The 25,830-nt window shown below is 44.4% G+C and overlaps 1 protein-coding gene across 5 annotated transcripts in view; it reads right to left on the reverse strand.

The window, feature by feature from the left end:
- Positions 1 to 25,830, reverse strand: part of CEP95 (centrosomal protein 95) — a 125,227-nt gene that overhangs the window by 13,007 nt on the left and 86,390 nt on the right. For all 5 annotated transcript variants that reach the window (XM_033962076.1, XM_033962073.1, XM_033962072.1 and 2 more), the window contains 4 exons: positions 14,591 to 14,775; positions 14,327 to 14,419; positions 12,444 to 12,594; positions 880 to 1,049 (listed from right to left, as the gene is read on the reverse strand). In XM_033962076.1, coding sequence (XP_033817967.1) covers positions 880 to 1,049; positions 12,444 to 12,594; positions 14,327 to 14,419; positions 14,591 to 14,775 — 599 coding nt within the window. The remainder of the gene's footprint in view (positions 1 to 879; positions 1,050 to 12,443; positions 12,595 to 14,326; positions 14,420 to 14,590; positions 14,776 to 25,830) is intronic.

Below are 25,830 nucleotides of genomic sequence, written 5' to 3' on the forward strand. Positions count from 1 at the left end.
ATGTTTCTTAGCCTTTTTCAGGCCTTCTCCTGAAGAAGGCAGAATAAACGAAATAGCAGTTACTGGAGGCATTGATGAGCATCAGCAGACATGGTCAATGTACCCGGTGTCCCACAAAGTTTTTCGTACTAGACTTGTTTGGCTTTGAGAGACTGCTTCTGAAGTAATAACAAAGGGTGCAAGAAATATCATGGTGTACACACCAACTATGCAGCTCAGTTGCCAAAATAGTCCAATTACACCAGGTGCACCACTTAAAGCCACTTGGAGCCTTGGACATAGAGGGAAATGCTGCCAACACAAGGTCAAAGGACTTGATGGTCGGGGGAGGTCGAGTGAATGTTCATTTGAAAATGGCTCAATGCTTCTGTCCTGAAAACAGACCAAGAGGAGACTGAAGGTCCCAGACAAAAATTTGGTTAAAAATCAAAATTTTTTAACCCGAATGAAGAAAATGCAATAAAATTTGAAATTATTAGGAAAAATTAAACAGGAAAGCAAAAAAATGAAGTTTGACGCACTTGAAGAGAATCCAAGAAACACAACTTCTTAGCTCCATGGAAAACTAAGAACTGATGTACCATGAGCCAACGGCACTTGCACTCTCAAGACTTTGAAACATTTTTAAAGTGACAGTACACTTTAATAGTATCCATACAGGTCTCTATGGATGACATCACTCACATGTGAGAATATACTGCCTGTTTGTCCTAGGACAAAAAAGACTACCTTCATCATGTCGACTTCAACATCTACTATTCTTTTACGACTCGTAGATTGCTTGCCTATTTTCTGGATATATGGGTTTGGGGAGCAAGGGTTGATCCTAGCCCCTGCCTTTTCCCAGTAAAAAGTAGTCTGAAAAGGTTAGCAACTCACTTCACTCAGGAGCTTCGTCCTGTTCCTGTCTTCCTCAGAGGCAGATTTTGTCAATTGCTCCATCTGAGTTAACTGGTGTTTCCACATTTCGTTCAGAGTGTGGGGAGAGATGTACAGGTAGGGGAACTCTTCTAGCAGGAGAGGAAGGAGGTCATTGTCTTTGATTTTCACTGTAAGATTGAAGAGGAAACAACCCACAAAATTCATCAGCAAAGAAAAGACCCTTCCATGAGGCAAGCAGGGTTGTTTAATGGAGTGGAAAATGTTCACTCATGTAACCTGTTGCTCACTTTACATATTGTTATAAAGGCAGGTTTTTCTGCTGAACTCAGGTAGACAATCCCACTCTTTTTGGCACTATAGTCTACGCTAATATCTGCTATGCAGAAAAAGAACATTTATACCTGGTGCCAGGGTCTTCCTTGCTTAGTACTAAATCAAATGGTGCTTGCTAATAAAAAAGGAAAATTGCACTCATCTTCCTTCATTCACTGTGGAATCAGGGCCCACTAGGTACAAGAGGGATACTGCCAGCAGTTGAATTTGGAGCATATTTAAACAAATGTACTAATGCATATTAGGAAGTAAACTATGTGTGGAGAAAGAGAGCCCTTTGACAACAAAATATTTTAAGTGGCATCAGCCTAGGCTGGTGAAGGGCATGAACCTCCAATGCTGAAGGAAAGCACAGTCTCACAGAAAGGGTCCTTGCACAACAAACATATGCCAAGAGAATGTTCTGTTAAGTTTTGTAATTAAGCTTTCTATTCAATACAAAAATAAACTGTGTTCATAACTCATTAAGGCAAGGCTTATAGTGCTAAACTAAATTACCCATAATGCTATGCAGGTCCGATTCACAAAAGACAAAGTGAAAGTGTTTTAAAAGTACTAAACCACTGCTCTAGGACCTCATTCTGGCCTTATTGATCAGCACAGGAATAAGCAATTTAGATAGTAAAATCTTTCTTAAGCCACTAAAAAGTGTCTCTGTTCAGTGGCATAGTAAAGGAGGGACTGCCCCGGGCAACATGTTGAAGAGGGTGCTGGCACCTCTCACCCTGCCATGCTCGTGCCATCCCTCCCCCCTCCCCCTCTGTAGATCTTTGCTAGCACGAGCAACTTCTCCTGCCTGTTGCTCGTGCCAGCCTGGTTCCCCTCTGAATCATTTCCGGGTCATGGGGTCAGGAAGTGAAATCAGAGGGAAATCCAACACTAGTGTGAAGAGCATGCTGGAGAAGCCACTCACGCTGGCAAAGATTTAGACGTATGGAGTGGGGGGAGGGAGGGTGCGAATCTACAGTGGGGGACGGGAAGGAGTGGCGGGGGAGGGCTCGGAAAGAATGGAGGCACGAAGAGGAGGGCACGCCACCGCCCTGGGAGCCTCCTACCCTTACTACACCATCGTCTCTGTTCATCACATGCCCCTAGCCTTAGAATAAATAAGCAATTCACATCTACTTTCCATTCCACTCAGTATTTTATAGACCTCTATCATATCACCCCTGAGCCATCTCTTCTCCAAGCTGAAGAGCCCAGTGGTCTCAAATTCAAACCCTTTGCAGGGCCACATTTTGAATTTGTAGGTACTTGGAGGACCACAGAAAAAAATAGTTAATGTCTTATTAAAGAAATGACAATTTTGCATGAGGTAAAACTCTTTAGAGTTTATAAATCTTTTTTTCTGGCTAAGTCTTAATAATAATATTGTAATTTATAACTAAAGAGACATATGATCAAGAAACTTGTTTTATTTTACTTTTGTGATTATGATAAACATACTGAGGGCCTCAAAATAGTACCTGGTGGGCCGTGAGTTTGAGACCACTGCTTTAGCCTTTCCTCATAGGGAAGTCGTCCCATTCCTTTTATCATTTTCATCACCCTTCTCTGTACTTTTCTAATTCCGCTATTTCTTTTTTGAGATATGGCGACCAACATTGCACACAGTATTCGAGAGCAATACAAGGGCATTCTAACATTGTCATCTTTGTGTTCCATTCCTTTCCTGATAATTCCTAACATTCTATTTGCTCTCTTAGCTGCCGGCGCACATTGAGCTGAGGGTTTCAACGTATCCTCAACACTGACACCCAGATCCTTTTCCTGGGCAGTGACTCCTAACACGGAACCCAGTATCACGTAGCTATAGCTTGGATTCCTCTTTCCCACATGCATCGCTTTGCACTTGCTCACATTAAACGCCATCTGCCATTTTGATGCCCAGTCTCCCAAGGTCCTCTTGCAATTTTTCACAGTCCTCTTGCGATAACTTTGAACAATTTTATGGCATCATCAAATTTAATTATCTCACTAGTTATTCCCATCTCTAGATCACTGATAAACATGTTAAAAAGCAGTGGTCCCAGCAGAGATCCCTGGGGAGCCCCACTATTTACCCTTCTCCATTGAGAATATTGACCATTTAAACCCACTTTCTGTTTTCTTTCAAGCAGTTCTTAATCCATATAGGACATTACACCCTATCCTGTGATTTTCTAATTTCCTCAGATTAGGGAAGCTACCTGTACTAACATCTAAAAACAACTGATGGAAAACTTTGATATTTGTTTTGTCAATGATTTTGTTTGTTATGGATTTTATATACGTTTCTTTTTTAATTCTTTATTCATTTTTACATATTACAAATGTATAAGAAAAATCATTCGAACTTATAAATATACACTTGATTAACTTTCATATATCATTAAAAATATAACCTTTCAGCCAATACCTATATTCTATAATATTTTGAATATTATGAACTATTCCTAGTATCTAAACAATTGATATCAAGTTAGAAAACCCTCCCAACCCCTCCCTCCCCTTAAAAAAGTTCCATTCCCAATACATCAAAAACAGTTAAATACTCTTATACATTATAGGATTTAATATTTATTACCCACCCACACAGCACAGTTACTTACCGTAACAGGTGTTATCCAGGGACAGCAGGCAGATATTCTTGACTGATGGGTGACGGCACCGACGGAGCCCCGGTACGGACAATTTTAGAGTGATCTCACTCTAAGAACTTTAGAAAGTTCTAGCTCGGCCGCACCGCGCACGCGCGAGTGCCTTCCCGCCCGATAGAGGCGCGCGGTCCCTCAGTTAGTATAAGCCAGCTAAGAAGCCAACCCGGGGAGGTGGGTGGGACGCAAGAATATCTGCCTGCTGTCCCTGGATAACACCTGTTACGGTAAGTAACTGTGCTTTATCCCAGGACAAGCAGGCAGCTATTCTTGACTGATGGGTGACCTCCAAGCTAACAAAAAGAGGGATGGAGGGAAGGTTGGCCATTAGGAAAACAAATTTTGCAAAACAGATTGGCCGAAGTGACCATCCCTTCTGGAGAATGCATCCAGACAATAATGAGATGTAAAAGTGTGAACTGAGGACCAAGTAGCAGCCTTGCAGATTTCCTCAATAGGAGTGGAACGGAGGAAAGCTACAGATGCTGCCATTGCTCTGACTTTATGGGCTGTGACAGAACCTTCCAGTGTCGGTCCGGTCTGAGCATAACAGAATGAAATGCACGCTGCAAGCCAATTCGACAACGTACGTTTAGAAACAGGACGTCCCAATTTATTCGGATCAAAGGACAGAAAGAGTTGGGGAACTGATCTGTGGGGTTTCGTACGCTCCAGATAGTAAGCAAGAGCCCTTTTACAATCCAAAGTATGCAGAGCTTGTTCCCCAGAATGAGAATGAGGTTTTGGAAAGAAAACAGGTAGAACAATGGATTGGTTGAGATGAAATTCAGAAACAACCTTGGGGAGAAACTTTGGATGTGTACGCAGAACCACCTTGTCATGGTGAAAAACTGTAAAAGGTGGATCTGCAACCAGTGCATGAAGCTCACTGACCCTCCTGGCAGAGGTAAGAGCAATAAGGAAAAGTACCTTCCAAGTGAGAAATTTGAAAGGAGAGGTAGCTAAAGGTTCAAATGGAGGCTTCATTAAAGCGGAAAGAACCACATTGAGATCCCAGATAACCGGAGGGGCTTTAAGAGGTGGTTTCACATTGAAAAGCCCACGCATGAACCTGGACACCAGGGGATGAGCTGAAAGAAGTTTTCCATGGACTGGCTCATGAAAAGCTGCAATGGCACTGAGGTGGACTCTGATGGAAGAGGACTTAAGGCCAGAGTCAGACAAAGAAAGTAAATAATCCAACAACGTCTCCACTGCCAGAGAAGTGGGATCAAGATGATGAAGAAGACACCAGGAAGAAAATCTCGTCCACTTTTGATGGTAACATTGCAGAGTGGCTGGTTTCCTGGAGGCATCCAGAATGGAACGAACGGGCTGAGACAAAAGAGTATCAGTCGAGTTCAGCCCGAGAGATACCAAGCCGTCAGGTGTAGAGACTGGAGGTTGGGATGCAGAAGGGTTCCCTGCTGTTGCGTAAGCAGAGAAGGAAACAGAGGAAGAAGAAAAGGTTCCCTGGAACTGAGTTGAAGTAGAAGGGAGAACCAATGTTGCCTGGGCCACCTCGGAGCAATCAGAATCATGGTGGCTCGTTCCCTCCTGAGCTTGAACAAGGTTCTCAACATGAGAGGCAGAGGAGGGAAGGCGTACAGGAACAGATTCGACCAGTCGAGGAGAAAAGCATCTGCTGTTAGACGGTGCGGAGAGTAAAGTCTGGAGCAGAATAGGGGCAGCTGATGATTGTGAGGAGCTGCAAAGAGGTCTATCTGAGGAGTGCCCCATTGATCGAAGATAGACTGCAGAGTTACGGGATCGAGTGTCCACTCGTGAGGTTGGAGAATTCTGCTGAGTTTGTCCGCTAAAGAATTCTGAGCCCCCTGAATGTATATAGCTTTCAGGAAGAGATGATGATCTATGGCCCAAGTCCAGATCTTCTGGGCTTCCTGGCATAAAAGGCGAGAGCCTGTCCCACCCTGTTTGTTGATGTAGTACATCGCAACCTGATTGTCTGTGCACAACAGAAGGACCTGAGGAAAGAGAAGATGTTGGAAGGCCTTGAGGGCGTAAAACATCGCTCTGAGTTCCAGGAAATTGATTTGATGCTTCCTTTCCTGGGCTGACCAAAGACCTTGAGTCTGGAACTCGTTCAAGTGAGCTCCCCATGCATACAGAGAGGCGTCGGTGGTGATGACTAGTTGATGAGGAGGCTGATGGAACAGAAGACCTCTGGATAGATTTGAGGATACCAACCACCATTGAAGAGACTGACGAAGAGATGATGTCACAGATATGTGTCGTGAGCAAGGATCCGACGCTTGGGACCACTGGGTAGCAAGGGTCCATTGAGGAGTGCGCAGGTGAAGAGGGGCGTGAGGTGTGACATGAACTGTGGATGCCATGTGCCCCAAGAGTACCATCATTTGTCTTGCTGAGATGGAAGGCAGAGGAAGCACCTGCTGACATAGAGACTGAAGAGTCTGGAGACGATTGGATGGTAGGAAAGCTCTCATTAGGAGTGTATCCAGGATCGCTCCAATGAATTGAAGTCTCTGAGTGGGAATGATATGAGATTTGGGTAGATTGATCTCGAATCCCAGAAGTTGTAGAAACTGGATGGTTTGGTTGGTGGCCAGAAGAACTGCTTGAGCGGATGTGGCTTTGATCAACCAATCGTCCAGGTAAGGAAATACATGAAGGTGGTGAGAGCGTAGAAATGCCGCTACCACAATGAGACATTTGGTGAATACCCTTGGAGATGAGGCAAGACCGAAGGGCAGTACCTTGTACTGGTAATGACAATGATTGATCATGAATCGGAGATACTGTCTTGAGGTTACATTGATCGGTATGTGAGTGTAAGCCTCTTTGAGATCGAGGGAGCATAGCCAGTCGTTTTGATTTAGAAGGGGATAAAGGATGGCTAAAGAAAGCATCTTGAATTTTTCTTTTACTAGATGAATGTTGAGATCGCAAAGATCCAGGATGGGTCTGAGATCCCCTGTTTTTTTGGGGACTAGAAAATAACGGGAGTAGAATCCCTGCCCCTTTTGATCTAGAGGAACTTCCTCTATAGCGTTCAGAAGGAGGAGGGATTGGACCTCCTGAATAAGGAGGGCCGATTGAGGACTGTTCAAAGCAGACTCTTTTGGCAGGCTTTGAGGTGGAAGAGTCTGAAAGTTGAGAGAGTAGCCGTGGCGGATGATGTTGAGGACCCATTGGTCCGACGTGATTACTTCCCACTGGCTGAGGAACAGAGAAAGTCGACCTCCTATAGGCTGAGGCAGGAGAGCAGGAATAGGGATACTGGCTATACTGTGGAGAATGAAGTCAAAAGGGCTGTGACTTCTGCTGAGGAGGTTGTTTTACAGCTTGTTGCTGCTGCTGTTGTCTGGGAGGCTGACGTTGTTGTTGCCTCTGACGCCTAGGTTGCTGAGCAGTGGTAGTTAAAGGACGAGCTGTGAAGCGGCGTTGATAGGCCGATTGCTGCCTATATGGTCTTGGCGGAGGAGGCTTCTTTTTATTTTTAAGCAGGGTATCCCAGCGCGTCTCATGAGCAGAGAGCTTTTGTGTGGTTGAGTCCATGGAATCCCCAAAGAGCTCATCCCCTAGGCATGGGGCATTGGCTAACCGATCTTGATGGTTAACATCAAGCTCGGATACCCGAAGCCAGGCCAAACGACGCATAGCTACTGACATTGCTGTCGCTCTGGATGTTAGTTCAAAGGTGTCATATATGGATCTAACCATAAACTTACGTAATTGGAGAAGAGACGACAAGCATGTGTGAAAAGCGGGATGCTTTCGTGAAGGAAGAAATTTCTCGAAAGAAGCCATGGTGGTAAGGAGATGCTTTAAATAAAAAGAAAAATGAAAAGCATAATTACTAGCCCTATTTGCCAACATAGCATTTTGGTAGAGCCTCTTACCAAATTTATCCATGGCCCTTCCTTCTCTGCCAGGAGGGACAGATGCATATACACTGGCTCCTGAAGTCTTTTTAAGGGTGGATTCGACAAATAAGGATTCATGTGGCAGTTGAGGTTTGTCGAACCCAGGAATGGGAATTACCTTATATAGAGAATCCAGTTTACGTGGGGCCCCTGGGACAGTTAAAGGAGTCTCTAAATTCTTATAGAAAGTTTCCCTCAAGATGTCATGAAGGGGAAGTTTCAAAAATTCCTTTGGAGGCTGATCAAAATCAAGGGCATCCAAAAAAGCTTTAGACTTTTTAGATTCAGCCTCCAAAGGAATGGACAAGGACTCACACATCTCTTTCAAAAAACTGGAGAAAGAGGAAGTGGCCTGTTTGGAGGATGGGTCAGGGACAGCCGAATCCTCCTCCTCTGAGGAACATTCGCCTTCAGAAAGAAAGGGTTCCTCTGAGTCTCCCCACAGATCAGGGTCTCTGACATGGGAAGAATGGTCCCGAGACTCAGGTGTCGACGTTTGCATGTGTCGGGTCTTGCGCACCGACTTACCCGACCTCATCGATACCGAGTCAGGAGAAGTTATCGGTCGCACCGGTGCCGAAGTCTGTACCGATTGATGGTGAGCTCTCGGCTCCGGTGCAAGGACTGGCATCGATACCGATGAGGTTAGGTGAAGCGGTACCGAAACAGTGGAAGCGGGTAACACGGGTTCCACAATCGGTATCGATACGGGTTGTTCCACAACCGGTACCGATGGCTCGGTGCGGACTGGCACCGGAAGGTTCGGTGTCATGATAGCAGGAAGGAGTCGTTCTAATTGCTCCTTAAGCTGCACCTGAAGGATGGCCGTAATGCGGTCATCGAGGGATGGCACCGGTACCGCTTTTTTCTTCTGCGGTACCTGCGGTGCCGCTCGACGCCCCGGAGATGAGGAGCCCGATGTCGAGGGACTCACCTCTATAGGGGCGGAGCGCTTCCGCTGGCGTCTTACAGGCGGCAGGATTGGACTCACTGCACTCGAGGCCGGAAGACGTTCCAGCGGGGAAGGCTTCTTAGCCGGCTTACCTGACTGTTGAGACGCCGGTGTGGAATCACGCGGCGTCGAAGACGAGGGTGCCGACTGAATCGGTGCCGAAGCCGGAGTCGAAGGAACGGGGTCGGACATCTCGGCACCGAACAACAATCGCTGTTGAATTAGGCGATTTTTTAATGTCCGTTTCTTTAAAGTAGCACAGCGGGTGCAAGAAGAGGCCTGATGCTCAGGACCCAAACACTGTAAACACCAGTTGTGTGGGTCCGTGAGAGATATAGGCCTAGCACACCGCTGGCACTTTTTAAAACCCGGTTGAGGGGGCATGAAAGGAAAAACGGCTTCCGCCAAATCGAAGGCCGAGGCTTCGATGGTGGCAGAAGGCCCCGCCGGGGAAAAACCGAAAACTGAAGAAAAAAATGAAAGTTTTTTTTTTTTTTTTTTAACAAAATTGAAAGAAAGAAAAAAGGCAAATTAAGCCAAACGTTTACGCGAGCGGGAAGGCAAGTTAGGAAAAAATTTCAACAGCCGTTGAAAACGCGTCTTCTTAGCTCCGCGGAAACTAAGAAACTGAGGGACCGCGCGCCTCTATCGGGCGGGAAGGCACTCGCGCGTGCGCGGTGCGGCCGAGCTAGAACTTTCTAAAGTTCTTAGAGTGAGATCACTCTAAAATTGTCCGTACCGGGGCTCCGTCGGTGCCGTCACCCATCAGTCAAGAATAGCTGCCTGCTTGTCCTGGGATAACCCTCCATGTCAAATATCTTACTTTGGAAAAACATTATTACTCATTACAAAAATCTGTTAATGGTCCCCAAATATTCTGAAATTTACCAAAATATCCTCTTTGTGTTGCTATTGTGCGCTCCATTTTATATATAAGACACACAGAATTCCACCAGAAACTGTAATTTAATCTGCTATGATTTTTCCAATTGAATGTAATCTGTTGAATGGCAACTCCAGTCAATATAAATAAAAGTTTGTTATTATTTGACGAAATCTGACTCTAATCTTACTAGAATGGTGGAACAATGCGGAATAAATCAATAGCTGCTTTGTAAACCATATGCTAGAATTTGATTAGAGAGAAAAATGGATGAGATCATATTTCTAAATATTATATAATATATTAATACTTGATATATATATAATATGATATATGGAAAGAATAATTTTAGAAATTTAATTCATATATTACTGAATAGAAGGGAGGGGGGAGGGGATGGGATATTATTATATTAACTAAGAATTATATAAATTTAGTTTTCTGAAATATTAGTATGAATTTATATTTTTTTTTTTGTAACATATGAAAATGAATAAAGATTTCTCATTCTGTATTGATAGGGAGGGAGGGAGGGAAGGGAGATTATTATATTCAATAATAATTGTATAAATTTAAATTTCTTACAAAATATTATAACTTTATAATATATTGATTTTCTAAAGAAATGTTAAATTTGATATTAATATGTGATTTAATCAAGTGTGTTTATTCAAGTTTATAATGAATTTATTTAAAAACACTTGTTGTAACATAAGAAAATGAATAAAGATTTATAAAACAAAAAAAAAACCCCCAAAAAAACCATATGCTGGTCAGGCTTGGGTCCAGGTCAAAAGGGTCCAGGTCCTCATCCAGACTGACACGCTCCTCAGACCATAAATTCTCATCCCAAGACACCTGCGGATGCTTGGACGAGGGAGGAGGAGGAGGGGATGTCACAACAGACGAGAGAGGCAAAGCCGCAGGGAGCGCAGAGGAAACCCCACTCCCCAAAACCCCCTGGGCGCATCCGGGACCCCCAGCCGCCTGAAAATAGGCTCTGCACAAAGAAAAAAAGAAATCGGGAAAAAACCTCCCCGGGGGTCCCAAGGGACTCCCTGCCACAGCAGGGGACCCAGCAGAAACCTGCCCCTGTTTTTCCAATACAGGGGGAAGGTCACCTGAGGTGGAAGACAAAATGGAGGGGCCAGACTGTGAAAATGGCGACTTTCCCGCCAAAAATGCTCCCTCCATAGCCTGTAGCGGCTGAGAAGACTGAACAGTCCCAGCCGCTAAAACAGGCAAGTCGGCATCAGCTGTCAAAAAATCAGCTGAGAGGGAATCCTTTGGGGAATCCCTCCGTGGGCGGTTGGGGAAGACCGGGCTTCCCCACTGCTCCCAGCCGACTCGCGAGGCACCATCGGCGGGGAGCTCTGGGCGCCTGCAGCCGCTGCCGACGGAGCTCCACCATATCACCGGGCCAAACTACCGAGTTCAGTCCGGCCGCGAGTGCCTCACGGCTTGACCTAATTGTGTCCCACTCCCCCGGAGAAGGGCACAATTGCTCCATACGCGACCTAGCTAGAAACAAAGTGCCAGTTAGATGAAAAAATACTGTAAAAAACAGTAAACTGACAGGGAAGCAACCCTGCAGACCGGCACTACCTCAGGATTTTTTTTTTACAGAACAGACTCCACAGGCTCTCGAAGCAATATGCCTTGCTTGATTTAGGGGGCAAGGCTTACTGCTGAGGCTCCTCTAAAAAAATGTGGGGAGGTGGAGGAAGTGGGGGGAAGGATCCCGCTCGAGACCCGCCGGGTTTGACACCCCCGAGGTCGGACGGACCCCCAAACAGGCCCGCCCAAGCTCTGTCCGGCCAAAAACAGGGACTAGAAACCCCCTAAACAAATTCCAACAGCCCTACCAAGGGAGATGGGTACAGATCACTCAACACCTGCTGGAGACTGAAAGAAGACTGAGGTAAATAGAGAAGGGAGTATATTATATACTGTCCCACAGTTTTGTTTTCAGTCTCCACCTGCTGGTCATGATTGGATATATACCCATTCGTAAAGATTAACCTCTACTGGTCTGGAGAGTGCTAAAGAAATAAAAGTTTGTTATTATTTGACGAAATCAGACTCTAATCTTACTAGAATGGTGGAACAATGCGGAATAAATCAATAGCTGCTTTGTAAATCATATGCCCAGTCAGGCTTGGGAAACATCCTTTCTGTTTTCCATAATATATGTGCTATTATTAACTGCTCTGAAAGGTTCCTCAGAGTATGGTATATAAAGTCATACTAAACTCAAAATTTCTTATTTTATGATGATCCTAGAACACAAGTGGAGTTGTGATGTATATATAGAGCAGTGGTCTCAAACATGCGGGCCAGGGTCCACATACGGCCCGCCAGATCCTATTTTGAGGCCATCGGTATGTTTATCATAATCACAAAAGTAAAATAAATCAGTTTCTTGATCATATGTCTCTTTAGCTATAAATGACAATATTATTATTAAGACTTAGCCAAAAGGAAAGATTTATAAACTAGAAAGAGTTTTACCTCATGCAAAATTATCATTTCTTTAAAAAGATATTAACTATTTTTTTCTGAGGCCCTCCAAGTACCTACAAATTCAAAATGTGGCCCTGCAAAAGGTTTGAGTTTGAGACCACTGATATAGAGGAACAAAATATATGCAGATATTTACAGCTTTTCCAGCATTGGTATTCGCATGCTATTGGACTGGTTCTGAGAACCTATTTTATTCAGCATTTTACATGTATGCAGATGCCTTTTTGAGCTTCTCACCCAGGAGTTTTATTGCAAAGTTACCCCCCCTCCAGTAACCTCTTTCAGCCTAAGACAGTTTTTCCAAACTATAGTTCTGTGATTCTTACTTGAAGTTACTTTCTTCGATCTGACCAATGGCCTGCTTGGCATCCTCTGGCCACCTCTTGCACTTCGAGCTGCGACTCTCTGGGAAAAAACTTTTCCTGGTTGAGATGGTTTGGCAGATTCTTTAAAAATTGATTCTTTAAATTCTCGTTCCTGGGAAGCAGATATATTGAAATCAAGCATCAGAAGGATGGGAGCAGGGGAGGAGCAAGCACGGGAGCCAGAAGGGTGCAAAACTTTTTAATTCACCAACTACAAGACTCTAGAAGGGGGGAGGGGGCAGAGCATAACACGCCTCATATGATAAAGTTATCCTACAATACAAACATACCTTAACAGTGTGACCACCTCAAATCTAAGATTTTAAAAATGAGTGGAATGCAAAGCAGAGGATAATTCATATGAATTTAGACAGTTCAGTTCAGCACAATTTGTGCCCTCATGTTTGTAGGTTTTTAATGGTGGTCAATCTGCACACGACTGCAGTGGATACACCTACTACAAGGGGTTAACTGGGAACTAGTCCTGCTCCTGAAGACTTCAGGTCACTCTGGCCAAGAGGGAGCCCAAGATGTTGAATTACCATTTACAGATGAGTATTTACAGCCATTCTGAGCAAGAGTTTCAATGTCGTACACAGCTCAGAGGTTCGTGTGTGTGTTACACTTAGAAAGTGCAAACAAGGTACATGGATACTGTTATATTCTCAAAATTATTTGAGAACAGAACAGTTCTTGAGGGTGGGGGGGAAGATGCCCTCTCACCGAAAAACAAACGCATACCACTTTCTCAAAATTCAAATGAGAACCAAAAACCCGAAAGGTTAAATGTAAAAAAAAAAACAAACTACAGATATGCAGTTTGAATACAGGTACAATTGTGGAGTAGGATACAAGGAGAAATGAGATCTTACTGATGGATTTTTTTGTCCTTTAGTCATACCAAGACAAGTCCAGGAAATAAAGGTTTTATGTCCATCTATCAGCAGGGTATCTCCACCTCAGAAAGGTCCCGCACCTAAAAGAACTCAGTAGCTGCATTAACCGACCCACCAGATGTGTGTTTCTATCTACCTGAATAGGTCATGTCTTGCCCTATACTGTGTATGTACTAGAGAATGTGTTTAAAGCGAAGCAAGATGAGCAGGCACCCAAAGATGAGAGCTGTGCCCCACAACAGGAACAGATTTTCATTGACCCTACTGGTACTGCCATAGCAGCATCTCAAGTACTCTAATAGCCCTCTCCTCCAGGTACAATTAAGTCTTGCTTACAGTCTCTGAATTAGTGCAACACTCTCATCTGAGCAAAACAGACTCACTTGTCAGCAACTGATGGAGGCAAGACAGAAGAAACAAAGATCTGCAGGGGCTGGAGGGGAGAAGGAAGGGAAGGGGACCTGGTACCACCAGGTATTCCCCAAGGACCTGAATTCAAGCAGCAGCCAAATCTAATACTGAGGCTGTCCAACCACCTAACTTCTGAAATACCAGTCACCACCTGGATCACAAAAGGTTTTAACATCAATTTAAGCTCAGAACTGCATAGCCGACACCTATCACCTCCTGTAGGCAGAAGAATTCTGAATTGTTGGAGATGTACAAGATCCTATAATGCACTGAAAAATTATGTGCTCCATCTCCACTTGCTTGTACATGGGCATAAACAAATGCTTCCTTAACTCATCTGGTACATATAAGGGGGATTTGAAATCCACAAGTCCTTTCCACTTGATTCAAAAAAGCAAAAACATGTAGGATCATGAACTCTGCAGAGGCAAAATCTGCAATTATGCCTCCCATGCAGACTTGCCTAACATTTTCTACTTCCAGCTTCAGTCCATCACAAAATCCTTCACCCAGCATTTAGCCTTTAGTTTCACCTACTGTTTTGTGAAGTATTGTTTGAAGCTTGGACAACTGGACTCTTTCAGTATCTCTGTAGTGCCTCAGTTTCTCATCGTAGTCTCTGCTTACTACCTGGAGGTAGCAGAAAACGGAGCATGTGTCAGAAGAAGACTGCAATGCCTGCATGGTAGCTGGCTGGACTCAGAAGCACCATTCTTGGTTCTGGATCAAATACAATTGACAATTTTATATGCACACAATAAATCTGGACTTGAAAGAAAGCAAGGACTGGGCCAGAGTTACCTGTGTTTTGGTCCTTTGCTGATCCAGTTCCTTCTGCTTCTCTCTGTGAATTCTGCCCTTTTGGTCTCTTACATCCTTATTCAGGGCATCTTCAAACTGTGTGTGATGTGTATACCTGGAGGCTGGAGGAGGAGAGGACGAGAGGGAGCGGGCTCGACTCTGATGGCTTTTTCGATGAGGTGTTACTGTGAAAAAGACAGGTTCAGTTTTAGAAGAGTTTGTGATCTAAGTTTCAAAAATGAACATTTTTGAATTCTTTATTCATTTTTAATTCTTACATCAAGTGAATATACATAGTAAAGGACAATTTTCACATATCACTTGAACATTTTTGAAAGCAAACAACATATCAAGATAAAAGTCTCTGCATAAAAGCCAAATTAACATGACCCCCAAACATACCTGACAATTTGTCCTGTCAGGTATATTACACAAACCACACAAATCTCAGGGACAAACAACTAAAACATTCAGTATTCACACCCCCATTTGGGCAAAATACCCATAATTCTCCAACCGACAATAACAGAGGGAGAGAGGCATCAGAACTAGAGAGTTGCGCGGGGACAGAAATCCCACCCGTCCCCACCCGTCCCCGCCAAAATCCCACCCATCCCCACCCGTCCCCGTGAGGAATCCCTCCGTCCCCACCCGTCCCCGTGAGGAATCCCTCCGTCCCCACCCGTCCCCGCGAGGAATCCCCTCCGTCCCCACCCGTCCCCGCGAGGAATCCCCTCCGTCCCCACCCGTCCCCGCGAGGAATCCCCTCCGTCACCATCCTTCCCTATAAACTTCAGAAATAGTTATTTTATTTAATTATGCTACTGAATTAAAGGCTCTGGTAGAGACCCATTTACAAATAAGCAAAGAGACTATTAATTTGGAAATATTAATTGGGAAGAATACATACTTTGTAAATGGGTTTCTACCAGAACCTCTAATGTAAATATAAAATATAAATACTCAGCTGATGAGAACCCACAAACTGTCAGCTGAGGACTTCCTTTGCAGTTGGCCTGGGGTCCCTTTTGCCAAGCTTGGCAGGCAGCAGTAGCGTCCCTGAGTCACAGATGCTGGCACCTCAGTGGCTCATGGATGCTGCCAGCAACTGCTGCGCTTGGTGGAGGGGAGTTCTGACCATCTCTAGAGGAGGTCCTCTGCTGGCGGTGCTTGGGGATCCCCACCAGTCACAGCAAGGGCCAACAAGTACTTCAACACTGTAGAAATAAAACCAGAAATGCATTTCCTTTTCTTTTGAACACAAAACAAAGATATCTGCCATATACATTTCCCAAGGCAGATGACTCTATGCAATGTCACCTCGGTAACAAAATACAAAAATAGACAAATACACCCCCTCCCTTTTTACTAAACCACAATAGTAGGTTTTAGCACAGGGAGTTACGCTGAATGCCTCGCGCTGCTCTCAATGCTCATAGGCTCCCTGCGCTAAAAAACAATATTGCGGTTTAGTAAAAGGGAGCCATAGTGCAAAATATAGACAGCAGATATAAATTCTCAAAACAGACACATTTTGATCACTAAATTGAAAATAAAATCATTTTTCCTATCTTTGCTGTTTGGTGATTTCATGAGTCTCTGGTTGCACTTTCTTCTTCTGACTGTGCATCCAATCTTTCTTCCTTTCTTTCAGCCTCCTGTATGTTTCCTCTCCTCCAGACCTCATTCTCTCCCCCAACTTTTTCTTTCTGTCTCCCTGTTCCCCCTTCTTTCTGTCTCTCTGTCTGCCCCCTTTCTTTCTTTCTCCGTGCCCTCCCCCAAGCCACTCGGTTTGCTGCCACCGCCATCGGGGAATAGTCCCCAAGCCACCGCTGTCCCAAGCTTTCCCTGCAGAAGCGTCGCGCTGACCAGCATTCCGCTCCCTGACGTCAATTCTGACGTAGGAGAGGAAGTTCCGGGCCAACAAGGCATTTCTCCTCATTCCATCCAGCCTGAGCCCCATCTCTCCTTGATCCAGCATTTCCCTTCTGTGTCTGTCAGAATTACCATTCCACCTATTTTCCAGCATCACCCTTCTTTGTGTCCATCTCACCTATATCCGTATCTCACCACTTTTTCAGAATCTTCATTTGTCTCTGTCCTTGTCTTTACCCCATATTCACCATTTGCCCTTTCAATGTCTTTATCTCCCCCCCCACACACACACTTTTTCAGCATTACTTCTATGTCTCTATTTCACCTCCTCTTCATGTCCCCTCTGTATCTCTATCCTTATTCAGAAGGTCCTGCTTACCCTTTCTCTTCTTTGTGTCACTATCTCCATTTTCAGCTTTCCCCCCTTTTCCATTGTTAATGCACCCTGTAGCCAGAATCTTTCCACCCTCCCTCCACTCCGGCCCAGCCCAGTATGAAATATTTCCTTTTGTTTCTCTCCCCTCTCTCTTCTCCTCCCTCACCCACGAGTCCTGCATCTGGCCCTCTCCCTTCTACCTGCACCTGGCAACACCCCCCTGCTCCGCGGCTCTCTTAAGCAACTCGTCAGCAGCGGTGATCAAGACAAGCTGCCGACATCGAGGCCTTCCCTCTACGAGTCCCACCTTTGTGGAAAAAGGAAGTTGAAACAAGCGGGACTCGCAGAGGGTACGCCCCGACGTCAGAAGCTGCTGCTGAGTTGCCGAAGAGAGCCGCAGGTAGAAGGGAGAGGGAGATAGGAAGGCTGTAGAAGCTCCGGAGCATGACACCGAACCCGGCCAGGATGATTTCTTTTTCAGGCTGCTGCTGCCGCTGCCATCCCCCACCCGAAATGACAAAAAACAGCCTAATGCCCGCGTCGGGAAATAGCCATGTTGAGCAGTGAGCTCAGCACGTACACAGATGAAAGCCTTGCTTGCTGATTGGTCCGGCGGCACGGTGGGGCGGGGCCGCCGGACCAATCAGCAAGCAAGGCTTTCATCTGTGTACGTGCTGAGCTCACTGCTCAACATGGCTATTTCCCGACCCGACGCCAGACTTGCATCGCCAGAATTTAGGTAGGTTGTTTTCATCCCCGTGGGAGTCCCGTGGGCAAGGGGGCGTCCCCGTGGGAGTCCCGTGGGTCAGGGGGGCATCCCCGTGGGAGTCCCGTGGGCCAGGGGGCGTCCCCGTGGGAGTCCCGTGGGCCAGGGGGGGAACCCGCGGGATCCCCGCGGGACCCGCGGGATCCCCGCGATCCCCGTTCCCGTGCAGACCTCTAATCAGAACTTATATTGACAGGCCCTGTGATCTATTAGGCCAGTGTACTGTATCTCAAACTGTGTGCCTCCTGAAATTTCAGATGTGCCATGGTACATTGGGGAGGAGGAGAGGTGACTTTCGCCACGAGAGGCAATCAGTGGGCGCCAGCACCTAGCCTTCTCTCTGGCCCTCTTCCCTTCTAGCACCCCCCACTGGCATCTCAGGGCTTGTCTGGAGGGCCTTCACACACACACACACGCGGACACCAACAGATGACGTTATGCATGCGCATGATGTCATCACGGTGATATCTGCGCACTTCCAGGTGCCTCGAGCCACGGCCACTATCCTTTAGTGCAGGGGTGGGGAACTCCGGTACTCGAGGGCCGTAATCCAGTCGGGTTTTCAGGATTTCCCCAATGAATATGCATTGAAAGCAGTGCATGCAAATAGATCTCATGCATATTCATTGGGGAAATCCTGAAAACCTGACTGGATTACAGCCCTCGAGGACCGGAGTTCCCTACCCCTGCTTTAGTGTGTCATGGCTCGAGAAAGTTTGCGGGACACTGATTGGCAATATAAAGTTTGATGTCTTTCTCTTATTGTTTTTTTGGAGAATTATGAATGACTGAATGTTTTAGTTGTTTCTCCCAGAGATTTGTGTTTTTTTATTAGATTTTTTTCTGGGACGTTTTCACACACTGTGGTGTATTGTTGTGATCATTTAAAAAATTTGCTTTTGTGGAGGTATATACACAATAATTCAGTTACCAGTAGGCCTCACAAAATTGTGCCATCTTGTAATTCAATGTTTTATCACTCTGAGAGGGAAAAGAGGATGAGATGAAGAAGAAGAAGACCTGGTGTGATACAGGTGAAGCAAAACAAGTCCTTTGGATAAAGGTGAAGTAACCAGACCTCATAAGAGAAAAACCCCCTCCCCTCCCTCTTGCTCTAATAAATCAGTATATGAACTGTAAAAGATATTTCATAACCCACTTGCCAGCTGGCCTATAGTGATTGAGAAATGTTCTGTTTCTGAGTTAGCTATGGTAAGCAAAAACTTGTAAGAAACAAGACTTAAATTCCGATGCATGGCACCTGGCCGGATATTATGCAAAGAGGAACACAGCTCATGGTCAGAAAAACAGAGTACTCAAGAACATTATTTAGCAAGATATATCATGTGTTACCACAGCAGAAAAGGAATTTTGGACTCGGAATTGCATATATGGTAAGGGGAAAAGGACATTTGCAGGAAAGGGTTAGGCCTTACGGCAAACTGAACAGACGTATAAGATGACACAAATAGATAAGCCAATAAATGAATCTACGTATGCATTGACGTATAAGAAAAACAACCAATAAAGATGTATCATGTGATTTAGGCTAACGTGGTATTGACCACCAGAAAATGTATAAAATCAGGCCTATAAGCAGAAGTAAGCTGAACAGACATCAGAGGACCCTCAGATCTGAGGATCACATCTGTTCCATTATATGCTGAATGATTTATTCTTGTAAGCTGTTACTGATTTGTTAATAAAATGTATACCTATTGAAACCAGTATATAGTGTGTGGAGTCTCCATTACGAGGTAGGCCTAGACAGCGGCCTACTTCAACTCTCTAGCCCTAATATATATATATTTTTTTAAATTTCTTTATTCATTATAAATTTTCAAACAAGTATACAATAAATCACTTTATAATATACATTTCCACTTGAAATTATTACAAATTTCACACCACAAGAATTATCTCCCTCAACCCCATACATATATCTTTATAAATATCCAACACTTTTAAACCCCCCCACCCCCCACCCTCCACACATACATAATAAATGGGGGTAAAATAATAATATTTATTATAATAATCTATTTACTATAATAATCTATTAATGGCCCCCAAACATCTTTAAATTTATTAAAATATCCTTTTTTAATTGCCAATGTTTTTTCCATTTCATACATATGACACACCGAACTCCACCAAAAGCAGTAATTTAACCCTCTATAATCCTTCCAATTGTATGTTATTTGTTGAATGGCAACTCCTGTTAAAATCATTAAAAGCTTGTTATTATTAGAGGATAACTGCCACTTAGCCCTCATGGACACCCCAAATAAAATTGTGTCATAGGACAGGGCTACATGATTTTCCAACATACAATTTATTTGCCCTAATATATTAAATATACCTATAATAAGAAAAACACAGCTGCCCGCCTCCCTGACCCATTGTCTAATAAAGACCCTCATTAAAAACTAGTATGTCAATCTCTCTCCAGCAACTATTCAGCATTTCTGTAGCATTCACAGGACTTCAAAGCAAAGCAAATGACATGACATTTATAGTGAGGAGTCATTTTTCTTTAAAAAAATTCTCCCATCTATTTCTGGGACAACACCTCCAACCTTGGCCTACAATAACAGAAAGAGAAAGACATCATAACTTTATATAGAGATTAAAACTGCTGATGAGCGCACATTGATAAAAATCAATGTGTGTTACTTCTTCATTGTTGAAACCATATAGCATAGGCACTTATTTTTTTAATCTAGCCTATGCTATATGGATTCTTTTTAATTCTTTATTCATTTTACATCTTACAACAAGTGTATCATAAAATAACATTTAAACTTATACAATATCACTTGATTCTCTATCAATTTAACTTAAATCATAATATTTAAACCCTCCCTCCCAACCCTACTAATTCATATGTAGTACATATATCATATAATATATTATATATTCTGTCCTATTAATCTAATCATTTAATATCAAATCAGAAATCCCACCCCCCATACTTTGCAATTATATCTATTATAACTATTATTATATGGTTTCAACAATGTAAAAGTAACACACATTGATTCTGCATTTAAGTGTTCGGCAGCAAGAAAACAGCTGTTTGTGAGCCCCCCTGGGGTGACATCAGATGTTGATAAATGAGAGAAGTTCACGGCGGCAGCCATCTTTGCAGATTTGAGTGATAATTACATTACATTACATTAGGGATTTCTATTCCGCCATTACCTTGCAGTTCAAGGCGGATTACAAAAGAATTATCAAGGAAGTATTACAACAAGAACTTACAAAATAAAATTAAAAAATATAAAAAGAATTTTGGACATTTTCAAAGAGAGTAAGAAATGAGTATGGTTATTTGTTTGGGGTAGTTGGCTTTAGTGAGAGGTGGTGTTTGAAACTTGCGGTGTTATTTCTTTTTTCAGGGCTTTCTTGAAGAGTATGATCTTTATTTATTTTCTAAAAGTCTTGTAGTCAACGGATGCCTTCAGTAGATTGGAAATTTGGTTGTCTAGTTTGGCTGCTTGAGTGGCTAGTAGGCCATCATATAGTTTTTTCCGTTTGATTTCCTTAATTGGGGGGTATGAGAATGGGGTGTGAGTTTTCCTATGTCTGGTTGAGGTGTTGTGGATGAGGCGGTTGTTCAGGTAGCTTGGACCGTCTCCGTATAAAGTCTTAAATAGCAGACAGTAGAATTTGAATTGTATTCTTGCTGGGATTGGAAGCCAGTGCGATTTGAGATATGCTTCTGTAATATGGTCATGTTTCTTCAATGAGTAGATGAGTCTTAGTGCTGTGTTTTGGATTGTTTGTAGTTGTTTTGTTATTGTTGCAGGGCAGGGGAGGTAGAGGATATTACAGTAGTCTAGTAGGCCTAGTATTAGGGACTGTACTATAAACTGGAATTGTGATTTTTCGAAGAATTTCCGAACTTGTCTTAAGTTTCTCATGACTGAAAATGATTTTTGTATTGTTTTATTGATTTGCGGTTGCATGGTGCAGCATCTGTCGATTGTTATTCCTAGTAATTTTAGAGTGGATTGTATGGGATAGTTGATTGCATTGATTTCAATGCTGGTTATGGTTGGTATTTTGTTGTTTTCGAGGAGGATGAATTTAGTTTTGTCTAGGTTCAATTTCAGCTTGTGATCTTTCATCCAGGTCGCTACTGATTTTAATGTTTGGTGTATTGTGTCTGTCATGGAGGGTTTTGGTTGATCGAAGGGTACGAGAATGGTGATGTCATCTGCATAGCTGTATGAGGTTATGCCTTGTTTGTCCAGGTAGGAGCTGAGGGAGGCTGTATATAGGTTGAAGAGTGTAGGAGATAGAGGGGATCCCTGGGGAACTTCGCAGGGGTTTGACCAAGGTTCAGATTTTTCTTTGTCTGATTTAACTCTATAGGTTCTTGATTTTAGAAATCCTTCAAACTACAACTTTATCTGTGATACCTATTGTATCTAGAATTTGTAGTAGGATGGAATTATGGCCTCTACACAGACAGAGGAGGTCGGCCAGCAAGATGATGACATCATGCAGGAACTAAGGAGCCTCAGGGAGGAGGTGAAACGTCTGAGAGGCATTAGAGAGGATGAGGCCTATATCGATGGGATAGTGCAGGAGCTATCCCAAATCACAGAACGGGCTCGTGACGGATCACCCATGATGACACCAGGGCCGTCAACAAAGAAACCAACTGTTGCTGTTCAGGAGATGGATGGAGACACTGACTCCTGGCAGTTAGTGACCTCCTCCACAGGTAAACGTAGGAGACCCCCCCCCCCCCATTTACAATCTCTTCACCTTCTCACTCTTTCTCTCACCAGGGCAGCTCCACATCGACTCCACATCTGACCTTGAAGAACAGATTCCAGGTCTTGCAGGAAGAAACTACCAATGTAGACATGGAACAGGAACAACACGCATCTCCAAGGACAATGGATCGACACCCCCAAAAGAAGCGTAGAGTGATAGTAATTGGGGACTCCATGTTGAGGGGCACCGAGGGACCAGTATGCAGACCGGATATGCAGTCAAGGGAGGTCTGCTGTCTACCCGGAGCCAGAATACGAGATGTGACCACCTGTCTGGATAAACTTCTCAGGCCCCACGACCACTTCCCCATGATGCTCATTCACGTCGGGACGAACGACACTGCCAAGAACTCCCTGGAGGACATAGCTAGAGACTTCGGAGCTCTGGGAAAGAGGCTAAAGCGGACAGGAGCACAGGTAGTATTCTCTTCAATTCTTCCAGTTAGGGGCAGAGGAAGGGACAGGGATGAACGTATCCTGAGGACGAATGAGTGGCTACAACGATGGTGCCAGGAAATGAACTTCGGATTCCTGAATCACGGAGAGGCACTACAGGGACTACAGGGACCAGACGGACTCCACCTGACCAACAGAGGTAAGAATGTATTCGGACACAGGCTAGCCCGCCTACTTCGAAGGGCTTTAAACTAGGTAAGTCGGGGGTGGGTACCCACTTTTACACCGGAGCAGTAAGTAACAATCCTGATGGGGTGAACCAAATCTCCGCTTCTAAGTCCGAGGTAAGTACCCTTATTGCAAAACAATCACTAGGTGACACTTTAATTCAAATGGATGGCTCACTACAGGAGCCTAGCAGACAGAAAGAGTGGAGAGCTATGTATGTTAACGCACACAGCTTAGGGAATAAATTTCTAGAACTAGAAACAGAAATAGTTAATGCAGACCTAGACGTAGTAGCAATATCCGAAACATGGTTCACAGACTCTCATGGGTGGGATATAACTATGCCAGGATACAACCTGCTTCGAAAAGACAGAGAGGGTAAGTCAGGAGGAGGGGTTGCACTTTACATCAAAGAGAACATCAAGACAACAAGGATCACGGATGTCAAGTATACTGGGGAATCCATCTGGGTGAACTTGGCCAGAGGCAGAGAAAAATGCCTGTACCTTGGTGTGGTATACAGACCCCCAAGACAATCGGAGGACAAGGATGCAGAATTAATCGAAGACATTGAGAATATCACCTTACGGGGGGACGTCGTTCTGATGGGAGACTTTAACATGCCTGATGTAGACTGGAACACACTCTCAACGAAAACTTGTGATAGCAGGAGGATATTAACATCCATGAAGGGAGCACGGCTCAAACAAATGGTACTAGAGCCCACTAGAGCCCAGGCCATCCTGGACCTGGTACTTACGAACGGGGAAAGCGTCTCGGAGGTCTCGGTGGGAGAAACGCTAGCCACCAGTGACCATAACATGGTATGGTTTAACCTTAAGAAAGGCTTCACCAGGTCACAAACAAAAACAAGGGTACTCAATTTCCGAGGCACCGACTTCACACGCATGGGTGATTTCGTCCATCAGACGTTGCAGGTTCAAGAAGTAACTGATAATGTGGAAGCTATGTGGTCAACCTTGAAGTTGACCCTTCATGAGGCAACTGAACGCTACATAAAATCGGTAACCAAACAGCAAAGAAAAAAGAAACCCCAATGGTTCACTAAAGAGGTCTCTTACCTCGTCAAAGAAAAGAAAAAAGCATTTCTCTCATACAAACGCACGGGGAAAAAAGAAGCAAACATTGAATATAGGACAAGGTCTGCAGCGGTCAAAACAGCAGTCAGAGAGGCCAAACTTCGAATGGAAGAAACTCTAGCGAAGAACATTAAAAAAGGGGACAAATCCTTCTTCAGGTACATTAGCGACAGGAAAAAGAACACAAACGGGATAGTACGCCTTAGAACGCCAGAAGGAAACTATGTGGATACAGATTCTGATAAGGCCAAACTACTGAATGATTACTTCTGTTCAGTCTTCACCTGCGAGGCATCAGGGCAAGGGCCACGTCTGGAAGCAAAGCAAAGCATGGAAGACCCATTTCAGAATTTTGAGTTCACACCAACTGATGTTTACAGAGAACTGTCAAGACTTAAGGTGAACAAAGCTATGGGACCGGATAATTTGCACCCAAGAGTGCTCAGAGAGCTATGCGATGTTCTGGCGAAACCGTTAGCCACGCTCTTCAATCTCTCCCTAGGTACGGGAAGAGTCCCCCTAGACTGGAAAACAGCCAACGTTGTTCCTCTGCACAAAAAGGGCTGCAAAGCAGAGGCTGCGAATTACAGGCCAGTGAGTCTCACATCAATAGTGTGTAAACTCATGGAAACCCTGCTTAAAGGTAAATTAGACACAATATTGGATGAGGGAAATCTGAGGGATCCCTGTCAACATGGATTCACTAGGGGCAGGTCATGCCAATCCAATCTTATCAGCTTCTTTAACTGGGTGACAGGAAAGCTAGACTCGGGAGAGTCTCTAGACATAGTGTACTTGGATTTCAGTAAAGCTTTTGACAGTGTACCGCACCGCAGATTATTAAACAAGATGAAATCGATGGGGTTGGGTGAGAAACTAACTGCATGGGTCACTGATTGGCTGAGTGGAAGACTTCAGAGAGTGGTGGTCAACGGCACCCTCTCTGAGACATCGGAGGTGACTAGCGGAGTGCCGCAGGGATCAGTCCTGGGACCATCCCTTTTCAACATATTCATAGGGGACTTGACCCGGGGGCTTCAGGGTAAAGTAACACTGTTCGCTGACGACGCCAAACTGTGTAATATAGTAAGTGAAAGCAATCTCGTGGATAGTATGACGCAAGATCTGATCACGTTAGAAATCTGGTCCTCGACATGGCAGCTGGGTTTCAACGCTAAGAAGTGTAAGGTCATGCATCTTGGCAGTAGAAATCCATGCAGAACATACACCTTGAATGGAGAAGCACTAGCTAGGACTTCAGAAGAACGGGACTTGGGAGTTATCATCAGTGCAGACATGAAGGCTGCCAAACAAGTAGAGAAGGCCTCATCCAAGGCAAGGCAAATGATGGGATGTATCAAGAGAAGCTTCGTCAGCCGCAAACCTGAAGTCATCATGCCACTTTACAGATCATTGGTGAGACCTCATCTGGAATACTGTGTGCAATTCTGGAGGCCGCATTACCGTAAAGATGTGCTTCGAGCCGAGTCGGTCCAGCGTATGGCCACTAGAATGGTCTCCGGACTCAAGGGTCTCTCATACGAAGAAAGACTGGGCAAATTGCAGCTCTATACTCTAGAGGAGCGCAGGGAAAGGGGTGACATGATTGAGACATTTAAATACGTCACAGGTCGTGTCGAGATGGAAAACGACATATTCTTTCCCATGGGACCCTCGGTCACAAGGGGGCACCCGCTTAAACTCAGAGG

This window comes from Geotrypetes seraphini, chromosome 10 (assembly GCF_902459505.1).
Source record: "Geotrypetes seraphini chromosome 10, aGeoSer1.1, whole genome shotgun sequence".
Lineage (NCBI taxonomy): Eukaryota > Metazoa > Chordata > Amphibia > Gymnophiona > Dermophiidae > Geotrypetes > Geotrypetes seraphini.